The sequence below is a fragment of the Balaenoptera physalus genome (assembly GCF_965194825.1).
Source record: "Balaenoptera physalus genome assembly, chromosome: X".
Classification (NCBI taxonomy): domain Eukaryota; kingdom Metazoa; phylum Chordata; class Mammalia; order Artiodactyla; family Balaenopteridae; genus Balaenoptera; species Balaenoptera physalus.
This window is the reverse complement of record NC_138903.1, coordinates 13,909,359-13,935,017: the sequence shown is the minus strand read 5'-3', so window position 1 is coordinate 13,935,017 and position 25,659 is coordinate 13,909,359. Positions and strand designations below refer to the sequence as shown.

At 41.5% G+C, this 25,659-nt stretch overlaps 1 protein-coding gene across 1 annotated transcript in view; it reads right to left on the bottom strand.

Moving 5' to 3' along the window:
• Positions 1–25,659, bottom strand: part of GRPR (gastrin releasing peptide receptor) — a 278,270-nt gene that overhangs the window by 36,003 nt on the left and 216,608 nt on the right. The window contains exon 3 of the mRNA XM_082447338.1: positions 1,111–24,684. Coding sequence (XP_082303464.1) covers positions 1,111–1,523 — 413 coding nt within the window. The 5' untranslated portion in view covers positions 1,524–24,684. The remainder of the gene's footprint in view (positions 1–1,110; positions 24,685–25,659) is intronic.

Here is a 25,659-nt window from a genome sequence, read left to right as displayed (position 1 = left end):
CAGTACACTCTCAAATCCCTTTGTATCTTTAACACCATAACATACAGTTGATTTTAAAATAAAAATTGATAGTCTCTGGTTCCTTGCACCAGTTTTTCTTAATTTGACCATATGGTCGACAATGTGTCTGAAGCCTATTCATTACTGTGTCCAGTTCTAGAGCCCAGAAGTACATAAGACATGCTCAGCAATTTATGTGAACAATCTGCAGATATTTCCTGACTGGTTATTTCAAGGAAGTGTTTTTTACATGATAGACACCTGATAAATGCTCAAAGAATGAATATGAATGTTTAAGAATGAATAAATGTGAATTTTTAAGCAATATGTTCACACAAGAAATGCAGTTCACAAATATGTATACTTCCCAGAATAAAACACTGTACTGGACTCCCTCCCCCCGCCCAAAAAAAAAACCCTAAAAGTATTGTATATGGAAGTACATCAATAAAGATACTAAAATTTGAAATCAACCTTGAATGGAGCTTTCTCAAGGAAAGAAAAAATCCAAATAATGCTTGATTTCACCTAAGAGATACTTAGAAAAACCAGCACACAAACTGTTCAGTTCCAGAGAACCAAATACAACATCAGCTGTGAGAAAAGTTAAACTGTCTGAAGAGAATGGATTTCAAGGAAATGCTGCTTATTTTCTCCTCTTGGTTATTTCTGAAAGAATATTTGAAGAAGAAATGCAGTGGGACTTTTCTGTTCTCTGAAGACTTTGAATTGCTTCCAAGAAACATTTACCTGGGGTTTAAACTCTATTAGGTGTGATTTTTTTTTTTTTTTCTCACCAGTCAATTAATTTTGCAGGGAGTGAGAAGTTAGGAAGAGGCAAGGCTAAATCAGCTGTCTCCAGAAAATGCACCTCAATCTTATACTCAGAGATCTTTTCTCTCCCCACCCCCCATCCACTGACTTTTCTTTCTGAAACCATTATGTCAAACTCAAGAAGTAGTCCCTAGAACAGAAACATGCCTGGAAGGGAATTGGAGTTTGAGTGAAACTTCCCTGTGCACAAACAGCCCCATTTGTCCCGATGTGGTAGCTCATTTACCGAGGCATCTACCACCCTCAGAGAGAAGGTCGCTGTCCTCCAGGACTTACCTGTCTGCTGAGAGAGCTGTGAGTGTGAAGACAGACACCCCTACTGAGGTAAGCTGGATAAAAGGGATCAGTTTGCAACCAATCCTGCCAAACAGCCATCTGTCGGCCAGGTACCTGCTGGCATCTACGGGCGCACAGGTTACCAGGAGGAGCAGGTCTCCCAAAGCCAGGCTGGAGATGAATAGGTTCGGTACATTTCGCATGGACTTCACGGTACAGAAGATCTTGATCAGGGTGATGTTGCCAACGAGGCCTATCAGAATGATGACCCCATAAATTGCAGGGATGACATACAGGACCCCCGGGTGGAACCAGTCGTCGTTCATGGGGAGATCCACACTGTGATTAGAGATGTTGCAGTGTACGAAATGGTCCACTTCCAAGTTTAGAAGCAAACAGTCATTCAGAGCCATCCTCTAGATTCTTTCCCACCTAAAAAGTGCCCTTAGATGCTGTTGTTTAACTTTTGACTTTGCAGTTTGGTGAAGATGATGATAAAATCTATGCTGGGCTCTTTATCTTCTTTAATAAAAATACTCTGAGTACATAGAGACTATGGCATTCAAAATTGTCACTATTTTGATGCTGGTGCTGCTCTGGTCTTTACGTGACCAACGCAATACATCTCTAAATTCAGTAAGTTAACAACAAAACACCCACAAAAACTCAGCTCCTGAAGGGCTTAGAATCAAACCCACTCTGTACCAACTCCTTCTACCTCCATTCTAGTAGTCTGAGTCTCCCTGGCTGCAGTTTACTAAGAACTTTTGGCCTGCTATTTTCACACGGCATTTCCCGTCTTTCCCGATATTTAGAACCTGAAGGTTTAAAGAGGGTAGAAAAAAACTGCACCGAGAAAGCCTGAAATGCTATAGGCAGGAACGCTTTGCACGTCACCGGCTTCACCGGCAAACGGCAGCTCTGCTGAGCTGAGGCTCTGAAAAAGAACAGGGCTACTTACAGGCAGAGAGTGCCAGCCCCCTGCTGGACACTTCAGTCACTGCCCGGCTGCCTGCTCTGCCCAGATGAGACTCGCCCAGCAGTCTGCGGGTCCTAGCAGATAATTTGGGCTTCTCTTTTTCAGACACAGCACTCTGCAAAGCATTGGAAATCTTTCTGATACTAGGCTCCAAATCCAGACTCACATCCCATTTTCTCATCTTTTCCAATACATTAGAATGACATGTTAAGGTTGCTATAAAATGAGGTCTGTCCCTGAATTAAATTGCACACAGATGAGCAAGGCATCCACATGTGAGTGGGCCCACTCAGCCTTCCCACTGCCTATTTGAACAGGGACTGCTACTGAGGGCAAATAGGCACAGGACTCCTGCCTTAAACCTTCAGCACCTGACATCTGGGAACAGCAGAAAGCAGAAAGCAGAATGCACACACTCTCTGTCCTGTAGATCTGCCAGGCCATTCTTTTTCCCTTTACCAGAGAGAAATAAAATCAGAAGCCAGCTGTGTTCTAACTCTCACAGATAAGTAGTCTTTTCCAGAAGAATTTTCTCATTGGATCTAAAAGGTCCATGAATTGGCATTCTGGTGCAGCTATTTGCAATTTTTAATTAATGTTTGCTGCGTTTTATAGCAAATTTCCTCGTAAGCTCTGAGTGGGAAATGAACTGTAAAGGAGTTACGGATAGAATACCAAGGAATTGGGGAGTGGAAAGAATAACTTAGAGTTGACAGGTGCCAGGAAAGGCTTTACTGAGGAGGTACTATTAGATTTAAGCTTAGACCTTTAGCAAAAATGTATAAATACACTACAAGGGTGAATCTTCAAGACTTAACGTGAAGCTCTTCAAGCTCTTCCAGATACATCACAGGAAGCCAGTTACTAGCAGGCGCTGCCACTGAAAGTTTGGTTTTTCAGGATTCATAAGGAATAAAGAAGCTTGCACTCATCACCATGCCAGGGCCCACCAAGTGTGTTGTCATGGAAATTTCCAACGGCAGCTTACAACACTGAGGCGGCTGCCATGCTTCTTCCATAAACCCAAGGGCTTGTGCTCCTCTCAACCAGCAGTAGAGACTCTAATGTTACAGGCCTGGAGGGGGAAGAGCTGCTCAGTGGTGATCAGTAGCACCAGTAATGAGTCAGTAACCACAAGCCTAGTGGTGTTGATGAGTTACAGGCAGTAGAGCTTAATAATGCTGTACATGGACCCCGTACTTAAGTCCTGGCTCCCTCATTCATTACCTTGGCAAGTTACTTGGTGTCTTAAGCCTCAAGCTCCTCATCTGTAAAGCGGGGATAATTCGTGAAGTTAAATGAAATTACCCGTGTTAAGACTTCATAGTATTTGGCACATAGTAAGTGCTCAAGTAATAATCAGCTGCTATTATTAAACCTATTATTATTGTTGTGATTGAAAGAGACTATTTTTGTGATTTTACTTTGGAAAAGCCCAGTAAAGTCAGAAGAGCGACTGACCTCAGATCAATAGGCTAAAAGTTCTATCATAGCAGCCAGTCCTCCATTTACTTGAAAGACATTTATCAAATACCTGCCAGTTTCCAGGCACTGTGTAAGAGCCTGAGAAAAATAACATGAAGATACATGTTATTATAAGACCCGTCATGATCCCAACTACTCAAGCTTAGAGTCAGAGGACCTGGTTTCAAAGAATAATGCCAAGAAGGGTTTTCACACAGATTCTGCAAATGCTTCTGTTCGTTCTATACCGTATTCATAATTCTGCTTCTTGAAATTGCTGTGGTGGCTTTCTTCTCTGATCATTTACCTTTCTTCCTCTCAATGACAATCATTGCTTCTGGCGTTGTTTTTGTTGTCATTACTGGAGGGACAGCCTTGTAGGAATTATGCCAAAACTCAGAGAAATTCACCACTCTTGGACTAGAAGAATTAGTGAGGCATTGAAGTGCCCAGGGTAGTCCTGAGCATTTTGAAACAGAGGTAGCAAAAGCCAGAACCTGGCTATATTATTATATTAAACCCGGGCATCTTTGGGCCTTTTAACCTTCTGAAAGTTCCTTGAGTATTGTTTAAATAGAAATAAACTGGCTTCTTTAAAAAAAAAAAAGTCGCAGCATTTAGACCCCATCCCCTCCCTTTTCTCCAGAGAAGGTGACATTTGATCTTTTTTTTTTTTTTAAAGATTTATTTATTTATTTATTTATTTTTGGCTGCATCAGGTCTTAGTTGCTGCACGCGGGATCTTCGTTGAGGCGCGCGAGCTTCTCTCTAGTTGTGGCGAGCGGGTTTTCTCTTCTCTAGTTGTGGCGTGCAGGCTCCAGAGCGCGTGGGCTCTGTAGTCTGTGGCACGCGGGCACTAGTTGAGGCGCGCGAACTCAGCAGCCGCAGCACACGGGCCCAGTTGCCCCCCGGCATGTGAGATCCCAGTTCTCTGACCAGGGATCGAACTCGTGTTCCCTGAATTGCAAGGCGGACTCTTCACCACTGGACCACCAGGGAAGTCCCGACATTTGATCTTAAAGGCTGTTTGGCAGAACCCTTTGAACAGAGAAAATAGTATGCACCTAGGATGGAGGCTTAACGGAAAGAGCATGGCATTGAGCAGGGAACAGCTTCAAGCCCAGAAAGGGCATCCAGATTGGAAGAGAGGGGGCAGGGAAAGAGCAGTGTGAAGAGCAGCCTGAGGCAGGTTTGGGTGAAATTGTGATGGATCTTGTATTCTTGTTAAGAAGTTTGGTCTGAAGGGCATGTTTTTGGTTCACAAAGAGGACTCCCAGATGTTGTTTTGTTGTTTCCCTTCATTTCTTTAGACACCCCCGTGTGCTGAGTCAACCACACCTCTTAAATCCAACTGGGCTGTTAGTGTTTCTTCCCGTGTAAGTTACACTGATGCCGAGAGTTAGCCGTGATTCCTCATGGCTGTTGTTGGTGTTAGGTGTCCCACAACACTATAGACTGTTCTGATGGTATTTTAGGAGTGAGGATATATTGAGGTTCAACACCTAATATTTTCTGGGAGCAAGGATGTTTTAAAAAGCTAATTAGAGAATTTTGATGTCATTTCAACTAATTAGCTGTAATGACTCTTTCCACCCCTACCACTATGTGTCACCTTCCAGCAGATCACCAAACATACTTAGACATTTGCTTAGCTTTTTATTTAATGGTGAGCATGAGATGCCTTTGATTTATGAAAATGACATAGAACAAACATAATACAAAGTCCCCGTCCTCAGGGACTCCAGTTTCTGAATAGAATTGGAGTGTGACTCAGCATCCTTTCTTATGTGTCGGGGCAGGAGCGTCACTTCTATTTCAGTCAAGAGAGTCACATTTTCCATTCTTCCAGAAAATTGGATTTTTTTTTTTTAATATGGGGGTGGGGCACAGTCACTTGGTAGAATTTGGGAGGATGGGTGGACTCAACAGGACCAAAGAGAGTAAAGACAAAGTCTCTGCCCACCAGCTATGTGCATGGCACTGTGTCTTCCAGCAGCTGGCATTCTTGGTAGACTGACAATGAACATACACAGAAAAGATAAATTAATTATAGAGTGGGTAGAATTTGTAGGTGGAACCAGAGTAAAGAGAAGGGGATGCTTTGGGTCTGTCTGTGAGATAGTCTGGAACAAAGCTGTAGAGGAGAGTAATAAATGAGAAAAAGGAGATTGGATCTGCTGGGGAAGACTTTACATTTAAGGTCTCTGGTTGGACTTCAGTCTATAAAACACTGGTTCTTCAAAAAAACTCAAGATTGCCTGGAGTGCTTCTTAAAAATACAGATTCTGAGGCCATACCCCAGACCTACTGAATGAGATCTCCAGGGATGGAACCCAAGAATCACTATTTTTCATGAGGTCCCGAAGGGATTCCAGCCCTCTGCTACGCTGGGAACAGTGATGCAGGCAGTGTGTGACCCAGAGATCACGGCAACATCACAGTCCTTGTGCCTGCCCTCTGCGGAGGGAGAGGGTGAGCAAGGAAGTACATTTAGGAGATTATTGCTACGGGCCCTTGATACCCAAAGTGTGGTCCTTGAGCCAGCAGCTTGGGTATCACCGTAGAGCTTGTGAGAAATGCAGAAACGCAGGCACCACCCCAGATCTCCTTAATCATAATTTGCATTTTAACAAGCTCCCCAGGGATTCATGTGCACGTTAAAGTTTGAAAAGTACTGCTCTAGGCGTTAGGGAGCTCTGGCAGAAAAGGTTAAGAAACCAGGGCAGGAACTGGGAACAGACAGGAAACTAGGATCTCAAGTTCAGAATGAAACCAGCAACTGGACCAACTGGAAGCTGACTGAAGAATCCGTCATTTGGGGTTTTTGATATCCCCCTGATAATGGCTGGGAGTTGTCCCAGACTGCATGGCAGGCAAGCTGTTTTTGCCACAAGACAGGGGCCAGAATCCCATTACAAATGTAGGGAACACAGGCAATGGAGAAGCCCAAGATGGTGAAATTTTTTAGGCTTGTGACTCAGTATAAACAGCAAGAACAAGAGGGAAGCCACTCTGGAGGGAAATGCTGAATCTGGTTTCAGGCATATCGAGCTCACGATATGAACAAGGGAAAGGAAGGAAGTCAACGGAAATGACAGCTGAAGTCTGGAGGCGGAGAGGTAAATAATTAAGAGGACTGGCTGGGAACTAGGATGATGAATGACAATAGTTTAACTGTACAGAGAAATCACCAAGAATCAAGTGAAGTTAGGCTTTGAGGAAAAGGTCATGTGCTGAAAATCAGTGGGTACCAAACATGATTGCAATATTACATTTGTGGCAGCACCATGGAGAAGCTGCTGAAAAGATTGCAGCAACCTTTGCTTGAGAAGAATCAGAGATGTCAAATTTTAGCACTGCAGCAGGAACAAAAGAGACGGATGACTGTATCCAGATCCTGTAATGCTGGGATCACTTCAAGTTCCCTTCTTTTTTCTTAACATTCTGTGACTTTCATGGTGCTTGGAAACTCAGGAGAGATGGGGGGAGTCTTCTGAAAGAAAGAGTCAAGTTTCATTTTGTGCCACACAAAGCTGCAGAAGGACAGGTCGATGCCCAGAGAAGGCCTGGAGTGGAAGACCAGACTCTCAGTCAGACCCGAGGCTGACAGAACACCTCGCATGGCGGTTTTAACATATTCCACCAGTTCTTGGTACTCTTTCCTTCAAGAGGTGGAGATAAATTTTCCTCCCCTTGGATATGAGCTGCATTCAGTGACTGGCTTCCAACAAACAGAATGAAGCAGCAGTGATAGTGTGTAACTTCCAAGATTAGATGACAAAGGACATTGCAGCTCCCTCCGTGCACTGTCTCTTAGATTACCTGCTCTGAAGGAAGTCAGCCGCCATATTGTGAGGACACTCAAGTGACCCTATGGACAAATCCACAGGCTGAGGAACTGAGGCCTCCCGTCCACAGCTCTGTGAGTAAGTCATCTTGGAAATGGATCCTTCAGCCCCAGTCAAGCCTTCAGATGACTGCAGCCCCAGCCAACATCTTGACCACGATCTCAAGAGATACTCTAAGCCAGAACCATCCAGTCAAAACACTCTCGAATTTCTCACCCACAGACACTGTGAGTTAATAAATGTTTCTGGTTTTAATCCACTGCTTTATGGTAATTTGTTATGCAGTGATAGCTGTGGAACACCTGGTAAGTAGAATGGATGAAGGGTGGGGGGAACCACCAAAACGACAAAATAAAACAGAAAAGAAATACCAGAAAAGGCAAGTGCTATAAACCAGGTTGAACCTTGAGTGGTTAGAGTGTGAAGGAAAGTGTGGTCAAATCTAGAAAAGTTACAGAGACCGAAATCCATTTGTTATTCAGTACCACCAGAGTTTCTTATCTGGATAAAATATGTGTATTTTAAAAAAATTATAAATGAGCTGAACTTTCTTGCCTGGCCACCATGTACCTGAAAATTAGACTATTTATATCCCATTTCCCCATCTGGTCAGTGAGCTTGGGCAAGTCAAGTCAATTCAGTGAACATTATTTGCCACTGAACTGTTCTGTGCCATGGATTCCCCATCCATAAAATACAGAGCATTTTCCCTTGGCCTATGCTTCAGGACAACTTGAGGCATTAGTATCACCCAGTGGCACCTAAGGCAACATAAAGTGGCACCTTCCCCTCTGCCCTCAGCCATCTCTCTTTCCAGCTCTTCTTCTCTCCTGGAAGAATCCGATCAGTGAGACCCCAGGCCCCCCTGAAACACATCCCCTGTATTATGTCTATACCTCTACTAATAGATGTCTGACAAGACAACATGTTGCTGGGATGAATTCCTTTTTAAACATTTTATTTTGAAATAACTTAAGGTTTATAGAAAAGTTGCCACCATACTACAAAGAGTTCCCATATACCCTTCTCCCAGCTTCCTCTATTGTTAGCATCTATAAAACTAAGAAATTAGCATGGGCACAAGACTATCATCTAAACTATGGACTTTATTCAGATTTCACCAGGTTTTCTACCAGTCATTTTCTGTTCCATTATCCAATCCGAGATACCACACTGCATTTACGCATCATGATTCCTTAGTCTCCTCTTATCTGTGACAGTTTCTCAGACATTCCTGTTTTTCGTGACCTTGACACCTTTGAAGAGTACTGGTCGGGAATTTTGTAGAATATCCCTCCATTTGGGTTTGTCTGACATCTTTTCATTGTGAGACTGGAGATGTGAATTTGGGGTAGAAAACCATAGAGGTGAGGTGCTCTTCTCATCACATCATATCAGGGAGTATGTATTAGTTGCTACTATAATAAATTACTATGAATTTAGTGGCTTAAAACAGAAATTTATTCTTTTACAATCTGAAGGATGAAAGTCTGAAATAAGTTTTACAGGCTAAAATCAAGCTGTTGGCAGGCCTGGTTCCTTCTGAAGGCTCTAGAGGCCCCCATCATTCCTTGGCTGGTGGCCACATCACTCCAGTCTCTGCTTATGTCATCACATTGCCTCCTCTTCTTCCACAGGCAAATCTTTCTTTGCCTCCCTCTTATAAGGACTCTTGTGATTACACTGAGCCCACCCAGATAACCTAGAATAATCTCCCCATCTTGACTGCATCTGCAAAGTGCCCTTTGCCACATAAGGTTTTTTGTTTGTTTTTAATAGTAATTTTATTATTTTTTAATAAATTTATTTATTTATTTATTTTTGGCTGCGATGGGTCTTTGTTGCTGCGTGAAGGCTTTCTCTAGTTGCAGCGAGCGGGGGCTACTCTTTGTTGTGGTGCGTGGGCTTCTCACTGCGGTGGCTTCTCTTGTTGCGGAGCACGGGCTCTAGGTGTGCGGGCTTCAGTAGTTTCAGAATGCGGGCTTCAGTAGTAGTGGCGCGCGGGCTTAGTTGCTCCGCAGCACGTGGGATCTTCCCGGACCAGGGATCGAACCCGTATCCCCTACATTGGCAGGCAGATTCTTAACCACTGCGCCACCAGGGAAGTCCCGCCACATAAGGTTTGCCATATAACATAGTCACAGGTTCCAGGGATCAGGACCTGGATATCACTGGGGGCTATTACTCAGCCAACACAGAGTACATGATATCCATATGATTTATCAGTGGCCATGTTAATCTTGAACACTTTGTTAAGGCTGTGTAGGCCAGGATTCTCCACTGTAAAGTTATTATTTAGGGGGGATAGATTCCTTTTAATTACCAGAAATATGATTGTATTCACACCCAAAGTAATGATGTTGACATTATGTAACCATTCAAAATTACTTATATTAAGTGTCATTCCCTACCAGACCCAGTTCTAGACCCTGGAAATACAAAAATTAACAAGCAATGGTCCCTACCCTCAAGGAGATAATTGCCTAACTAGGACAACATTTGCAATTTCTTTAAAGAAAGCAAGTTTATAAACATAAGCAAGCTTTCTGTTTAAAGAATCTGGACACTGTTTTGGTGATGACATTTAATTGTATAGAGAGTTTTAGGTCATGTGAAAATGGAAACTAATTTTCTTATACTTTCTGAAGTCCGATTGGACTTTCTGTGACCATTTCCCACTTTGATATGCTCTCTTGAATTTTCTTCTCAAAGGTGAAGTATAATCTCATAGGCAAACCAATAAAAATGCCATCAGGCTTCTCATCAGAAAGTCTGGCTTTTATTTTATATCCAGCCAGCTTTATGGGACCAAAAAAGCTGGGATGTACCCCCCGACTCTGAGTGCTCGTGTAGCTAAAGCGAATCTCCACACCTCACATTTCACCCTTTTTCTTTGGCCTGTGAAATAATACACCATGTTCTTCTCTAAGGAAGATGCTAGGAAACAGGATTACCCATAGATTTTTCTCTAGATGCCACTATAGCACTTCAAACTCAGAGTGGTTCCATGGGAACTCTCACTCAATATCAAAACTCCGTTATTTTTACTGCTTGAAGGAGGCTCACCTCAAATGAACTCCAAGTCATGTCTGAAATATATATCCCATACTAGGTTCTTCAAGTCAAATACTCTCAAAATGGAACAACTGAGAAATACACGGGGAATTTATCATTCACATACTGCAGAATTCAAGCTTCCCCTGGTCTTAACACAATATATCAGAGACAAGGTCTTACTCAAATTGCTTATTAGCTGCCTACCTTTGATAAAGTCACTTTTTTTTTCTTTCTTTCTTCTTAAGCTAGCAATGTAACTTCTTTGTTTTTTTAATTAATTAATTTATTTTTATTTATTTATGGCTGTGTTGGGTCTTCGTTTCTGTGCGAGGGCTTTCTCTAGTTGCGGCAAGTGGGGGCCACTCTTCATCGCGGTGCGCGGGCCTCTCACTATCGCGGCCTCTCTTGTTGCGGAGCACGGGCTCCAGATGCACAGGCTCAGTAATTGTGGCTCACGGGCCTAGTTGCTCCGCAGCATGTGGGATCTTCCCAGACCAGGGCTCGAACCCGTGTCCCCTGCATTGGCAGGCAGATTCTCAACCACTGTGCCACCAGGGAAGCCCGATAAAGTCACTTTTAAATTCTCTGCGCTTATACTTTTCTTCAATATATAAAAAAGATTTACATGGCATTAAGGTTTTCCGTCTTTATCTCAGAGAGCTGTTGTGAGATTCAAATGAGATAACAAACATGAAGACATTTAAAAGGTATAGATTCCTAAACAATTTTAAGTTACTGTGTATATTGTTAATTTCTGAGGTGTGATCATGGTATTGTAGTTATGTTTTTAAAAGTCCTTATCTTTTAGACCAGGGGCAGCCAACTTTTTCTAAAAGGGCCAAATAGTAAATATTTTAGGCTTTGTGGACTATAGGGTCTCTGGGAAAGCAGCCAATAGAAATTAGGTTAAGGAATGGGCGTGGCTGTGTTCCAATAAACTTTATTTGTAAAACAGGAGGTTGATCCATGGGCCAGAGTTTGCCAACCTTTGTTTCAGAGAAACTTACTGAAATAGTTATGGGTGAAATGATGTGACAGCCAGGATTTCCAAATCATGTAAAGTGGAGAAGTGAGTAGGGGCAAAAATGAAACAGGATTGGCCAAGTAGGTTAACTGTTGAAGAAAGGTGAGGGAATGTGGGGATTCATGTAATGCATCTATTTTGCATATGTTTTAAATTCTCCACTAAATTAAATAGTATCAAAAATGTAATTTATTATTAACATGAAAAATAATGCCAAACAAGTAACTACACATGTATCTTTGAGAACTTGGCATAGAGTGGAGCTTCCTAGAAGGCTAGCAGCATCACTCTGGCGATTCAGATATGCATTTCCTCTATTCCACATCAATCTGGAGACCCGAGATTGAAGTGGCATGGAGCACACATGATTTGGGATGGGACTGATTTCAGAGTGGCTGTTGGATTCTCAGCTTAGGAAAATGCCTCTTAGATGCAGTGGGGAAATGGACTGATTTGGTTTTTTTTTACTACCCCGTCCCTCTCTCTCTCTCATATCCTTTCTCGTTCCTCTCCATGGCCACATTAGTGTATTTTAAATTCTGCTTGTGTCCTACAGAACTCAAAAATGTGAGACCAATTTTTAGACCAAATTCCTTTTTAAGACTAGGTGTCCTAACCCAGGCTCTTTATCAAGGAGTTCAAAAAACTAGAAGTGGCTTTGCCTATATCCCTATTTTCCCGTATGAGTTGTATAGGCTCAAATGATTGTTTTAGACCCTTATGCTAAAATTCTAGAAAGGGCCTTCTTATACTTCAACGACAACTAAACACTCCATTTTCCCCCTGCTTGAAATCTACTACCAGCATTTACCTTTCTATTTCTCTTAGCAAGTTTTCTCATCCTTTTCTTGTAAATTGCCAGATAATGAATAGTACAGGATCTATGGGAAGGGGCGAGGACAAAGGATAAAATAATAGAAAGAACTAACATTGACTCCAGATGTTTTATACGTGTTCCCTCATGGAGTCCTTACAGCCACCCTATAATATAGGACTATTAACATCTCTTTTACAGATGAGGAAATGAGGTATAGGGAGGGGAAGCAACTGGCCTAAATTTACACAGTTAATAAGTGTGTTCCGGTAACTGGGTGCTTAACCACTAGACCACACGCCCCTCAGGGGACAAAAGGTAGCAGCAGAGAGACAGTCATGCCTCAGAGTTCTTCTGGGAGGTGAAACAGACAAATAGGAAAGAGGGGAAATGCTGAAACACAAGGAAGTAGAAACTAGGGATAATTAGGGAGCTGAAAAACTAGTGGAAGAAAACCACAGAGAGTCCAGCAGAAACTGTGGTTTCTACTTCTTCCTCGGCAATGGTGTCCTGTGTTTTTTGTTTTTCTGTTTTTTTGGGTTTTTGCCTCTAGGGAAATAAATAGGATGCTTAGTTCCTGTTTCATGTCTACAGTCACATTTCTTTAATACCAAAGTAATTTAAGATGTAGAATAGACAGAAGAAGAAACTCACTGGTTTGTAATGGTGACAGGACCTCAACTGTGCTTCCTCTTTCAGTAAACAAGATGAAACATCCTCATGGAAACATGAGCAAATTATGCATCATTTTGCTGAAAACACTGCTAGGCTTCAGAGTGACTCTTAACAACAGTGAACACGCCTCCATTTCTGATCTCCTGGCAAAGAGGCTACTCATGGGCTCAGAGCAAGGCTTGATGCATCGTTTTCCATTCCACTCTCACATATCCTACTCCTCTAATAGTCCTAATTCCACTTCTGCATCGCTTTGCCAACAGTAAGGACACCACCTTTCAAAACGAACAGCTTCAACTATACTGCTGGGATGAGAAAGACCTCACTCCAGTCATTCAACAACATCCACTCCTCTTCCCTCATGTGTAACCTCTCTTTTTGATGATTATGATTGACAATAGTCTTGCTCTTTGGGTTTTGTACTATTGGAATCAATTACCCAAGCACATTCTCTTGCTTTAATCAAAGGTCTGAAAGTGTGGGAACCCTGCCTTTGAGAAGAGATTGACCCGGCCTCCCTTGCCACCACCAACCCCCCGGCTGCAAAGCTGACTTAAGAGGGATGTCTCATTATGTCTACAGCAAAGACAGCCTGGTTGCCAAGCATCCAAAAAATAAAAGAATAGACAGTTAATAACTTTGAGCAGGTTAGAACAAACGATGATGTTTACGGGCTTCTGAAGTATTTTGTTTGAGATGCAGTGACTTCAAATGGTCAGGGGAGCAGAATTCAGTTAATAATTTTTAAAAATCTTCAATTAAAAAAAAAATTGTTGAGTTGAAAACAGTCGGACCAGAAAGAGTGAGGAGAAGCTTTTGTTACTAGGCAATCCAGAAGCATCACAAACTGTGCTCTGGAAGAAAAGCACTTTCTACCCTTTCTCAGAAATGAGGAGATACAAAAAGCAGGGCTAAAGTTTTTCCTTAGACTTAGCTGCTGCTGGGCCTAACCTGGACCCATTCGCCCCTAAAATTCTCACTCTAAGGTCTGGGTCCTTTCAAGAACATGTATAGGCAGGGAATGGGAATTACAACTGGTATTTGCTGAGGATTCATTCACCATGTGCCAGGCGCTATTCTAAACGCTCTCTTCTCTTTGGATTTTCAACCCTATTAGGTAGGTACTAGTATTAGTCCCATTTTAAAGATGAGGAAACCAAGGTCCAGAGAGATTTTATAATTCACCCAAGATTACACAATTAGTCACAGCTAAAGTCAGCTTTCAAATTCAGGCAATCCATGTTCTTAATACCATTCTCATTCCATGGGATTTCTGAATAAGAATTCTTGCTATCTAGAATCAAATATACTCTAGATTTCAACCAGAATCCCCACACCTTCCTAGCTGAGAAAATTGAGACCCCCAAAAATTAACAGACTGTCACAGTAAACTAATGTTGAGTGGGGGTCAGAAACTAGGTCTTCTGGGAGCTTACTGACTTCTCTTCTTCCACCTCCCATCCACGGTGCTCTCTTAGGAGACACTTCATCAGAGGAACAATGCATATACAGAGATCCATTTCTCAGATCTTCCTTGTTCAGCTACAAGGAATACAGTTAGCTAAGAAATTCCAGTTGATAAGTGGCTTCAAGATCCCCCTTAACTTTTGAGCTGAGGCCATGCTCTTCTCAGCAGCCCCCAGCCAAAGACCCAGCATGGCGGGAACACTAAGACCTGGTCATTTCTGCCCAGTGAGGGACTCTTCTAATAGGCAATCTTTGCCCCAGAGCTTCCCACTGGGTTGGTGAAGACTTTTTTGGAGCTGCGTCATGGTCTGAGGCTCTCCCCTTGTATCTTTCCTTCCCCTTGTATCTTTCACAGGTGTTACCTCCCCAGCACATCTCTTCTTCACCTAATGCTGTTTCATTGCCTGCTTTCTGGGGAGGACCCACCGGGAACAGGAACCAAGTCGACTTCTTTGATACTTCCAACATTGTAAGTGGAAGAAAATAATCAAATTTAGGAGTCAGTGTTCTGAATACTGCCTTTGCTCCTCTCTCTTGTCTTTCTTACGTGTAAGATCTCTCAGTGCTAAGATACAACACTGTGCTTTCTACAGTCTCTTCCATGAAGGTGATTCTTAATGTAACATTCCCCCCTTAAGAAATTCCTATACAATTAAGAATGTAATGAATTTATCCCACAGAAGTGCTTGTTCTTCTCTAGGTAGGCTCTTTTGCTGCCCTATAATTTTTCAAACATGCTGCTTGAAATGCCCTAAATCCCCTTCATTCTCTCCTCCAGAATGTCACTCCTATAAGACCTTCCTGGAGTTCCCCAGGCAGAACTGTCCCACAGCATCATCACCACTACCACCACTACCATACATCATCACTATTGACATCTATTGAATACTACTCATTACCAGAACTACATCTGAATTACCTATTTGACCCTTACAACCACACAATGAGGTAGGTAATAGTATTGTACCCATTTTACAGATGAGAAGTGAGAGGCACAGAGAGGTTAAAGTCTCATATCTGGAAAGGAATGGGGCTAGGACTCAAGCTCCATATATTGAACTATGCTATGAAATAGCAGGCCCTGTTCTTGTCTTTTCCTAGACATCTCTTCTTAAGAAGTGAACAACTTGCAATTAAATCTGATTAATACTTAAGAGGCCTGGTGGGAGAAAGAGAGGGAAAGACTCTCTGCTTCTGCTGCTGATAAAGTTAATTCTGCTGATTTCCCAGGGCCCTCTTGTCTTTTATTCCCTTTATTTTCCTCTCTCCTCAGTCTCTTCTCCTTTCTACTCCTTGATTCCCTGAAATGTGAAGTAGAAAACTGGAATTGCTGTTATAAGGGTCTGCAGATTGGGGAGTGGAGGACAAACCTATGCCACTTTTTCTCTGTTTACAGTTTTGGTATAGGAACAATGTGATTTCTTCTTAGTTCTTATTGCTGGGCGCCCATGTATGCATCCCACTGAGATGAGGAGCAAAGAGCATGGGTCTGAGCCACGTTAAATTGGTAATAATAGTGTAACTCTCAATACGACCTCCTCCATGTATGAGACATGTGACCTTGGGCAAGATTCGCAACCTCCATGTATTTCTATTTTATCATTTATAAAATAGGAATAATAATCTCTAACCCACAAGGTAGTTGTGAGCATTAAATGACACATAGCAATGCTCAATAAACACTAGTTCCCTTTTGCGATATCACTGACTAACTTTGTGCTTGATATTCACAGTCAGCTCCAGTATAGTCTTTTGAACCACATTGTATACAATTAACTAATTCCTATCTTTTATGGGAAGACTTGATTTTTATCTGTAAGCACACTGCCTTTATGTGATTATATAATATAAATATATTATATATAATAAAAATACATCATAATCACTATAGTTATTTTTGGACACACAAATCAAATGATTTGATAAGGAAGCCGATGTGTACATTTGACTATAAAAAGTAAATCTTATTGGTGAATAGGATAAATTTTGTTCTAATTTATGATATGATGAAAAGGGATGTTAGAGTTCTAATAAGGCATGGAATGGCAAAAGGATTGTTAATTGAAGGTAACCCTGGGTAATTTATGACTATAAGGGACTAAAATATTAGGAAAAATGGGTTTTTAAACTGCTGTAACATTTATTCACACATCTACTCACTCATCCATGTACTACTTCATCCACCCATCCATCTATTATTCATCCATCCTCCATCCATGCATCCATCTTTCTAACCATCCATTAATTTATTATCCAGCCATTCATCTACCCATGCATCCATCCTTCTATTCACCCATCCATTCCACTAATCCACTCAAGGGAGTAACATTGCAGTGCATATAAACACATATAAGAAATGGTCCTTGCCATATGAGAACCTTCCATTTAATAGGGGAGAAAAGAAAATAAGAGAAAATATGAGATAAATGCTCCCGAGAGTTGTATAAAATGTCTACAGATTTCCAAAGCATGAGAACTCACATCTGACAGAAGAGAAAGACAAACTTCTTCAATGAAAGAGACAGAATTTACTTTGGACTTTGAAGATTCTTAAAGAATTTGTACGATACCATAAACAGAAAAGAGAGTACATTTTTGGGAAAGAGGTTGGTAGAGAGGGCAAATCGGAACTCTGAGAATGGTGAATATTTTTAGCCAGATGATGGTGATAGAAGGTTAAATCTAAAAGGTACGTTGGGGGTACTTCCCTTGTGGCGCAGTGGTTAAGAATCCGCCTGCCAAGGCAGGGGACACGGGTTCGAGCCCTGGTCCGGGAAGATCCCACATGCCGCGGAGCAACTAAGCCCGTGCACCACAACTACTGAGCCCGCGCTCTTGAGCCCGTGAGCCACAACTACTGAGCCTGCGTGCCATAACCATCGAAGCCTGTGCTTCTAGAGCCCGTGCTCCACAACAAGAGAAGCCACCGCAATAAGCAGTATGTGCACCGCAACAAAGAGCAGCCCCCACTTGCCACAACTAGAGAAAGCCCACGCACAGCAACGAAGACCCAATGCAGCCAAAAATAAATAAATAAAATCAATAAATTTTTTTAATTAAAAAAAATAAAATGTTTAAAAAATAATAATAAAATAAAAGGTATGTTGGTGGGGGGTGGTGGGGGGGAAGATCATGAAAGGGCTGCAATAATGGTCTGGGAAATTTGGTGTTTTCTTGGTAGACATGCAAAGACACTGAGATTTTTAAGTAGTAGGCTGATACAAAGTTGTATGTGCCAAATATTTTTAATCAATTTCAATTTTCAATTAGCTATTTAATAGACAAAATATAATAAACCCAAGGTCCCAAAACTTTCTCAGTTTACAACACTCTGTGTCTCTGTAATTTTTTCATGGGACCCCTGGGCCAAAAGGAACACCTAACAACTCTATTTATTAAGTAGTTAAGTCCAAATGACTTATTGAATATTTGTATCCTAACAACTAAGTAGCCATCTGAAAAAAAATAATGCATGGAAATAAAATATATATATTATAGAATTTCATTCTTGAATGACCACAATTACTTCCCAATGGGATGGGTGTACCTGTTGGACACTGTACAGTTTCTCAAACCTTGGAGTAAGATTGGCCACCACCACCCTCATTTACTGTTCTGCACTGACTTTCACTTGGTATTTTCTTTTTACCACAGCAACTGCTGAACTCCCACCTTCACAAAGACATCATGCTATCAAAAGTAATGTCAGCAGATCTAATGTTGAAACTGTGAACTACATCAAGCAATTAGCTTGCATAGTGTCAAAAAGACATTGCATAGCCCCATGTTTCTCTCAAAAATTTAAAACATCCTGCTGACCCCACTCCTGGGTATATCCAAAGGAAAGGAAATCAGTATCTTGAAGAGACAGCTGCGCTCCCATGTTCATTGCAGCATTATTCACAAGAGTCAAGCCATGGAAACAATATTAATGTCCTTTGATGGATGAATAGATGAAGAAAATGTTTATACACACACACACACACACACACACACACACACACACATATAATGAAATATTATTCAGCCATAAAACAGAAGGGAACACAACGTCACTTAGGCAACTCAAGGGTTCCTAGTTCTGGGGCACCTGGGACATCAGCACTCTCCCAGAGGGGCTGGTGTAGCAGTGAGCAGCACCAATAGCAGATATTCTTGAGGTGTTCAAGGGGAAGAAGATGAGAAGTCCTCTCATGAGCCGCCAGAAAGGGATTTTGCAAAGTCAGTGAAATCTGGACTTTTCTTTTTAATATGACCAGTTTAGTACCCATGGGCTGGAGAAACTTGGGTTGACACTGAATGAAAACAGTACCACGTTTAACATGCATCAATGTGTCATATGCCTCTGCAGATAATAATTACAGAAATCTATGAATGGCTTTTATGTGGATGGAAAAGAGAAAAATCTAGATCAAATAAATGTAACCAGTTGTGAAGTGTAGTAGAATTCTAGTCTCCTAATTGAGGCATTATGTAGCTTTTTGACCTTAGGCAAATTTTGTATGGATGATTAAATGACTGGCCCTAATTCTTCATTCCATCCTAAATCCATACCCTTGGCAGGGCCTCACTGTGGGCAGAGAGTATTTCCCTGCCCTTTAACTTTGAGCTTGGCCATGTAACTTACTTTGGCCAATGACATTTGGGTAGAAATAACAGTGTTTCAGTTCCAAATCTAGACCTTAAAATGCTTTGTGCACATCCACTTGCTCTCTTGTGCCTTCACCATTACCATGAGAAAAACCTACTCCAGTTGGCCCACTGGTACAAGGAAAATGAGAGTCACCTGGAGCAAACCCAAGGACCTAAAGTGTGAAACAGAACTACCCTAGGCACAAAAACCTAGATCAGCCAAACCCCAAATCAGCAAATGCCCAGAGGTGCATGCTAAATATATGCTTGTTCTAAGCTGCTAAGTGTCTGCAGTTGTTTGTTATGCAGCAATAGCTGCTGACACATCTTGTTATCTTTCTGGGCCTCAGTTTAGTTTCCTCATCAGTAAATGGAGTAAGTTTACTAAATAACTTCAGATCTCTTCTAGCTTTAACATTTTTATTTCTGAAATGAACTCCTCTTCATTTCTATGTAGCTGAATATTTTTCTTTATCATTTCTTGTACTTCTAAAGCACACTGATTTCAGAAGTGCTGCTCCTGTGGCTGGATATGTCAGTTCTGTATTTAATAACACTCACTGAGCAATAGAAAGTCTTTCAACCATAGCTAAAGAGCCACATGAAAAGTGCAGAATTGATCCTCAGATAAATAGTATACATTTAATTTCTGACTTTCAAAGTAAAAGTTTCAGAAAGAACTCCTTGTTTCTTTACTGACTAAAAATAAGTATGTCTCCTGGACAGACAGATGTGAGGGGAAGAAGGGTCAGCATCTTCTAGACTCCTGCAAAGCATTTATATTTTGGCTTATGGAATTCCAGCCAAAAGGGTTGAATCAAGGCTTACCTTTGGGGACCAGCGATCATTAGCCTCTTCCCTGGTAAGATATCTCTGTACTCGTTTTTTTATAACAACTTCTCGACTATAACATGCAATTTCTTCACATAGCAAAATAACACTATTTAACATTTTTGCAGTATGGAAAGTTAACTTTCTCCTTTGTTTTTCTTCCTTTTCTTTGGTGCGTTAGAAGAATATACAAAAACCTACTCCACCACCAGCACTGCCACTACAGGTGGAATGCATACACAGAGCTGAGCCCGCCAGACTAATGAAGACTAACGATTCGGTTCATCCAGCTCTATCAAGAAAGAAAAGGAGGGGCTTCCCTGGTGGCGCAGTGGTTGAGAATCTGCCTGCCAATGCAGGGGACACGGGTTCGAGCCCTGGTCTGGGAAGATCCCACATGCCACGGAGCAACTGGGCCCGTGAGCCACAATTACTGAGCCTGCGCGTCTGGAGCCTGTGCTCCGCAACAAGAGAGGCCGCGATGGTGAGAGGCCCGCGCACCGCGATGAAGAGTGGTCCCCACTTGCCGCAACTAGAGAAAGCCCTCGCACAGAAACGAAGACTCAACAGTCATAAATAAATAAATAAATAAATAAATAAAAGAACGTGAATTTCTTTAAAAAAAAAAAAGAAAGAAAAGGAGAAGAGATGGAGAGAGAAAGAGGTGTGTGTGTGTGTGTATAAATAGGGTGTAGGGCTGAACCTTGGAAGGAAGAGGGGTGGAACAAGATACTGGGTGTGGTAGGCTGAAAAATACCACCCCCCCCAAATATATCAGGTCCTAATCTCTGGAACCTTGTAAATATTACCTTATATGGAAACAAGATCTTTGCAGATGTGATTAAATTAAGGATCTTGAGATGAAGAGATTATCCAGGATTGTCAGGGTGGACACTAAATGCAATCATATGCAGAGGGAGGTAGAGGGAGATTTGACAGATGAAAGAAGAGACGGTAATGTGACCACAGAAGCCGAGATAGCAGTGATACAGCCACAAACCAGGGAAGCCAGCAGCCACCAGAAGCTGTAAGAGACGAGGAATGGACCATCCCTAGAGTCTCACCCTGCTGACACCTTGATTTCAGCCCAGTGATACTGTCAAGATCCTTAGCTCAATCACATCTTCAATGATCCTGTTTCCTTATAAAGTAACACCTCTCTCTCCCCCTCCACCTCTTTCTCTCTCCCTCTCCATCCCCATCCCCACCTCTGCTGCTGAAGCAGATGCCAAACTGGGGAATGAGATAATGGTTTCCTCTCATTGTACGTTCCCCAATCTCTAAGAATTACTTTATTCCTCCCCTCCCAATGCTTCACATGGCTTCCCATGTGGAAAAGAAAAAAATCATTATATATATATATATATATATATATATATAGAGAGAGAGAGAGAGAGAGAGAGAGAGAGAGAGAGGGAATATATGTATTGTATATATTATAGTTACTTATGAAATCGTATAACTTTAAGAATATAGGCATATATATTCATCAAGTAGTGGAACTTTCAATGCAAAGATACATTAACGTTTTTCCTTTTTTTAAGAACCATTACCCATGTTCTAGCTTAGAGACACTTAGGGGATCTGGTGTAATCTGACTTTTTCCCATTGTCCCAGTGGCTCTGAACATTGCCCAGAAGCCAGTTCAGTTCTTCATGGTTTGTTCAAGGAAGATTAGAGTTCAGGCTGATCTTCTTTATCTCCCTAATTGTTGGTGAGCACAAAGAGTCCTGAGGCTGTCCCAAATCTAGCAGTCTGCTTAATAATCACTCCTCCCCGGCTTCTAAGGAAGGAGATCAGTCTCTGACAGAACAAGCTACTGTGTTGTGAATGTATTATCTTAGCCCCTTTTAAGCACTCAAACAAACCTTGGATGCAAAGAAGACTTGTCAAGAGTTATAGAAAAAGCTCTATAAGCTCTAAGTTGTCAATAAAACTACTGAATTCACTTTCTTATTCTTCTTCTGCTTCTCTTTAAAATCCCCAGTTGACTATCTCAGGATTCACAGTGTCACCCAGCTAGGGCTGTTTCTAGTTGTTGGCAGGGAGTTCTCAAATGAAATAGCAATTATTTGGCGCTGTTTTGTGCAAATTCAGCAAGTATATCACACAAAAGGGAAAGCTCTCCCTCGACTCCAGCTCTTCTGGGGAGGGGGGTGTGTGTGTGTGTTTCCTGGCCAAATTCATTTCTCCTGCTCACTCCCTTTTGGTTGTGCACCTGCAATTTGATCATGCACTATAATAACTCAATTTTGCTTAATCTGATTATACCTGACTGAAAACGAAAAGCAGTGTTTATATGATATATTGAAGGATTTGTAAGGGGAAAGTGTTTAAAATTTTAACAGACTGTAATAGTTTACATGCAGCGATTCTTTGCCTTACCACCATTGACATTTTGTGCTGAATAATTCTTTGTTGGGGGGAGAATGTCCTTTGCATTCATAGGATGTTTAGCAGCACCCCTGGCTTCTACTCACTAGATGCCAGGAGACCAAAAATGTCTCCAGACATTGCTGAATGTCCCCAGGAAGGAGCGTTGAGAACCATGAGTTTAAACTGTAAATCCATTTTGAGAAGATGCTTGGAAGAGTCTGAGAGAGACTGCATTGAAAATGTATATTAGAGGGCTTCCCTGGTGGCGCAGTGGTTAAGAATCCGCCTGCCAATGCAGGGGATACGGGTTTGAGCCGTGGTCCGGGAAGATCCCACATGCCGCGGAGCAACTAAGCCCGTGCGCCACAACTACTGAGCCTGCGTGCCTACAGCCCGTACTCCACAACAAGAGAAGACGCCGCAATGAGAAGCCCGTGCACCGCAACGAAGAGTAGCCCCCGCTCACCGCAACTAGAGAAAGCCCGCGCACAGCGACGAAGACCCAACGCAGCCAAAAATAAATAAATAAATTTATTTTAGAAAAAAGAAAATGTATATTAGAAAGTGTGGTAGCCAGCCTGTAAGAGGGCTCCCCACGATCCTGCTTCCTGGTACTCACACCCTTGTGTAGTCCTCTCCCACACTTAACAGATCTGACTTGTGTAACCAATAGGATATTGTGGAATTGAGAGAGTGTGATTTTTCAAATTAGGTCATAAGAGACATTGCTTTTCGAGATTTCTTGCTCTGGGAAAACTAGTTGCCGTGTCATGAGAACACTCAGCAACCCAATGGGCAAGGTCCACATGGCAAGAGCCTTGAGTAAGCCACCTTGGAAGTGGATCCTCCAGCCCCTGTGAAGCCATTCCTGGAAGTACATTCCTGGATGACATCTTGACTGCAACCACATGAGAGACCCTGAGCCAGAATCACCCAGCAAACCACTCCTGAATCCCTAATGTATTGAGACTGCTTATTGTTTACTGTTGTTCTAAGCCTCTAAGTTTTAGGGTAATTTGTTACACAATAATAGATAACAAATAGAATTTAGAACAAATATTACTTTCAAGCAAAGAAAACATTTCTCCGTTCAATAGTTTGTTTCTGTTTGTTTTATAAGAGAGGCTTTCTTTGATCTAGTTAAACAAAAATTTAAAGAGTAGGTATTATTGATCACAGCATAACTAACAGAAGAAGGACAGAAGCAGATCGAAAGAATAAAGCTAAAGTTTCGGTGAGGAAAAAACAGAACACCTACTTTAACTGGCTAAATTTAGGGAGATGCCTAATTCCTGAAGTAATGGGATTAAGCAAATAAATACTTAATTTATTGCATAAAAATATGTCTTTGTAAATGTTGGCTTTTTATTTGTTAATAAATTGGGTTCCACTTAGAATGTTATTATAGGTCATTACAACACTAACATTTGTTTAAAAAATTAAAATAACTGTAGTTTATTTTGTGAGATTATGCTATCTGGGTTGTGTATCAGTTAGCTATTGTCACACTAACGCTGCATAACAAGGCCCCTCAAAAACCCAGTGATGTACAGTAACAAATATTTACTTCTTACTCATGCATCCTGGGGTCAGTTAGATTTTGGCTGGGCTTGGCTCTAGGCTATGGGTTCAGTTCATCTCTGCTCCATACATCTCTCATCCTCGTTAGACCAGCAGCTTACTCGAGGTATGCTCTTCTCATGGTGATGACAGAAATGTAAGAGTGTAGAGCAGAAACACCTGATATCTCTTTAAGGCCTAGACTATGGCGGTCACTTCTGCCCACAACCCATTGACCATAGCAAGTCACATGGCCAAGTCTAACATCAATGTGGAAGGGAAATACACTTCTCCCATGGAATTTTGGGGAAGTAGGGTGGGAAGGAATGAATACATGCTGAACAATAGTCTAATCTACAGGTTGACTTCTTCTTTTTGTCTGTTTCTATACATTTATCATTCTTATACTGTTGTAGACAAATAGAAACTTATGTTTCACAATTTGCAAGCATGACTTACGCTTCACAATTTACAAAGCTGATTACATGCATTACAAGGCTTCACTTTCTATCATTTTTCTGACAGGTACAATACTTTTTTCCTTTGGTTAGTCAGGCTATTATATTAAAACATTATGGGGGAAGGTGAGGCTTATCCCATGGAGGGGATGTCAGTTGGGAATGCATTCAACAGTAAATAACATGAAACTCAACTTACGGTTGCTGAAACAAATAGGAGTTCATTTTTCTCATGTGGCGAGCAGTTCAAAGGCAGGCAATCCGAGACAGATGATATCATCAAAGACCCAGCTCTTTATCTCTTTCTGCTCCATGATTGTTAGTGCACAGGCTTTTGTCTTTGTGGTTGTAAGATGGCTGGTGCAGCTTCATATGTCGAGTCTACATTCCTGGCAGGGAGAAAGGAGAGAGGACCATGGTAGCTGACAGTCTCTTCTTATGTTCAGAAAGCAAAACTTTCCCAGAACCACCCTAAGTAGATGTCCACTTATATCTCATTAGAAAATAAGGTTTCAAGCTCTATATCCTTTATAACAAAAGAAGGCAAGGGTGAAAGCTATTGGAAAGGGTTGTTGAGACAATCGATGATATCTACCACATAAGGGACATGTGACCCCTGTACTCAACCACCCCTACCTCTAAGCAATCTTTACCTTCAGGTATCCACTTGTAATAATTACAAAATACACATCCCATGGATACCCCTAACTAAACAATAACCTTGTCCCTGGGCCTCTGTTCCACTTAGGAACTTGCCCATCTGAGCGTTTCATCAGGTGACATAGAAATTAATCCTGAGTTTTCTGTATTGATTTAGAAGTTTTGATATTCTCAAGGCAATGTTATAACTTTTACTGATTTGAAAAATACCAGGCAAAGCTATTATTTTAAGATTGGTCCTTGGATAAGTTAGTTAACTGCTCTGTGCTTATTAAAAAAAAAAAACCTATCTTGCAGGGTTGCTATAAAGATAAAAACCATATTTGAAAAGGGTTTCACACTTTGCCTGGTATTTAGAAGTTGAGTTTTGTTACCTGCAGCCAAATGCATTCCTAATTGGTGTACTCACTATGCTTTCAGCCTCTCCATGTATCACAATGTTTCAGTGTAATACTCTGAGGAACCAAAGGGGTAAAAGGTACTTATCAAAAAAGGAATACACAGTGAAGTCTTATAATCTGCAGCTGATATTATTATCATTATTGTTCTAGGATACTTCAACTCATTCTGATTGGACAGTTCATCCTCCCTTAAATATTTGGTAGCTTTGCAAACAGTTTCAGAGCATGATAAGGCTACCAATAATACGTCCAGAACCTGTACCCAGTACTGCTTTTAGCAGGCTGCTAAGTCTGCATCATCAT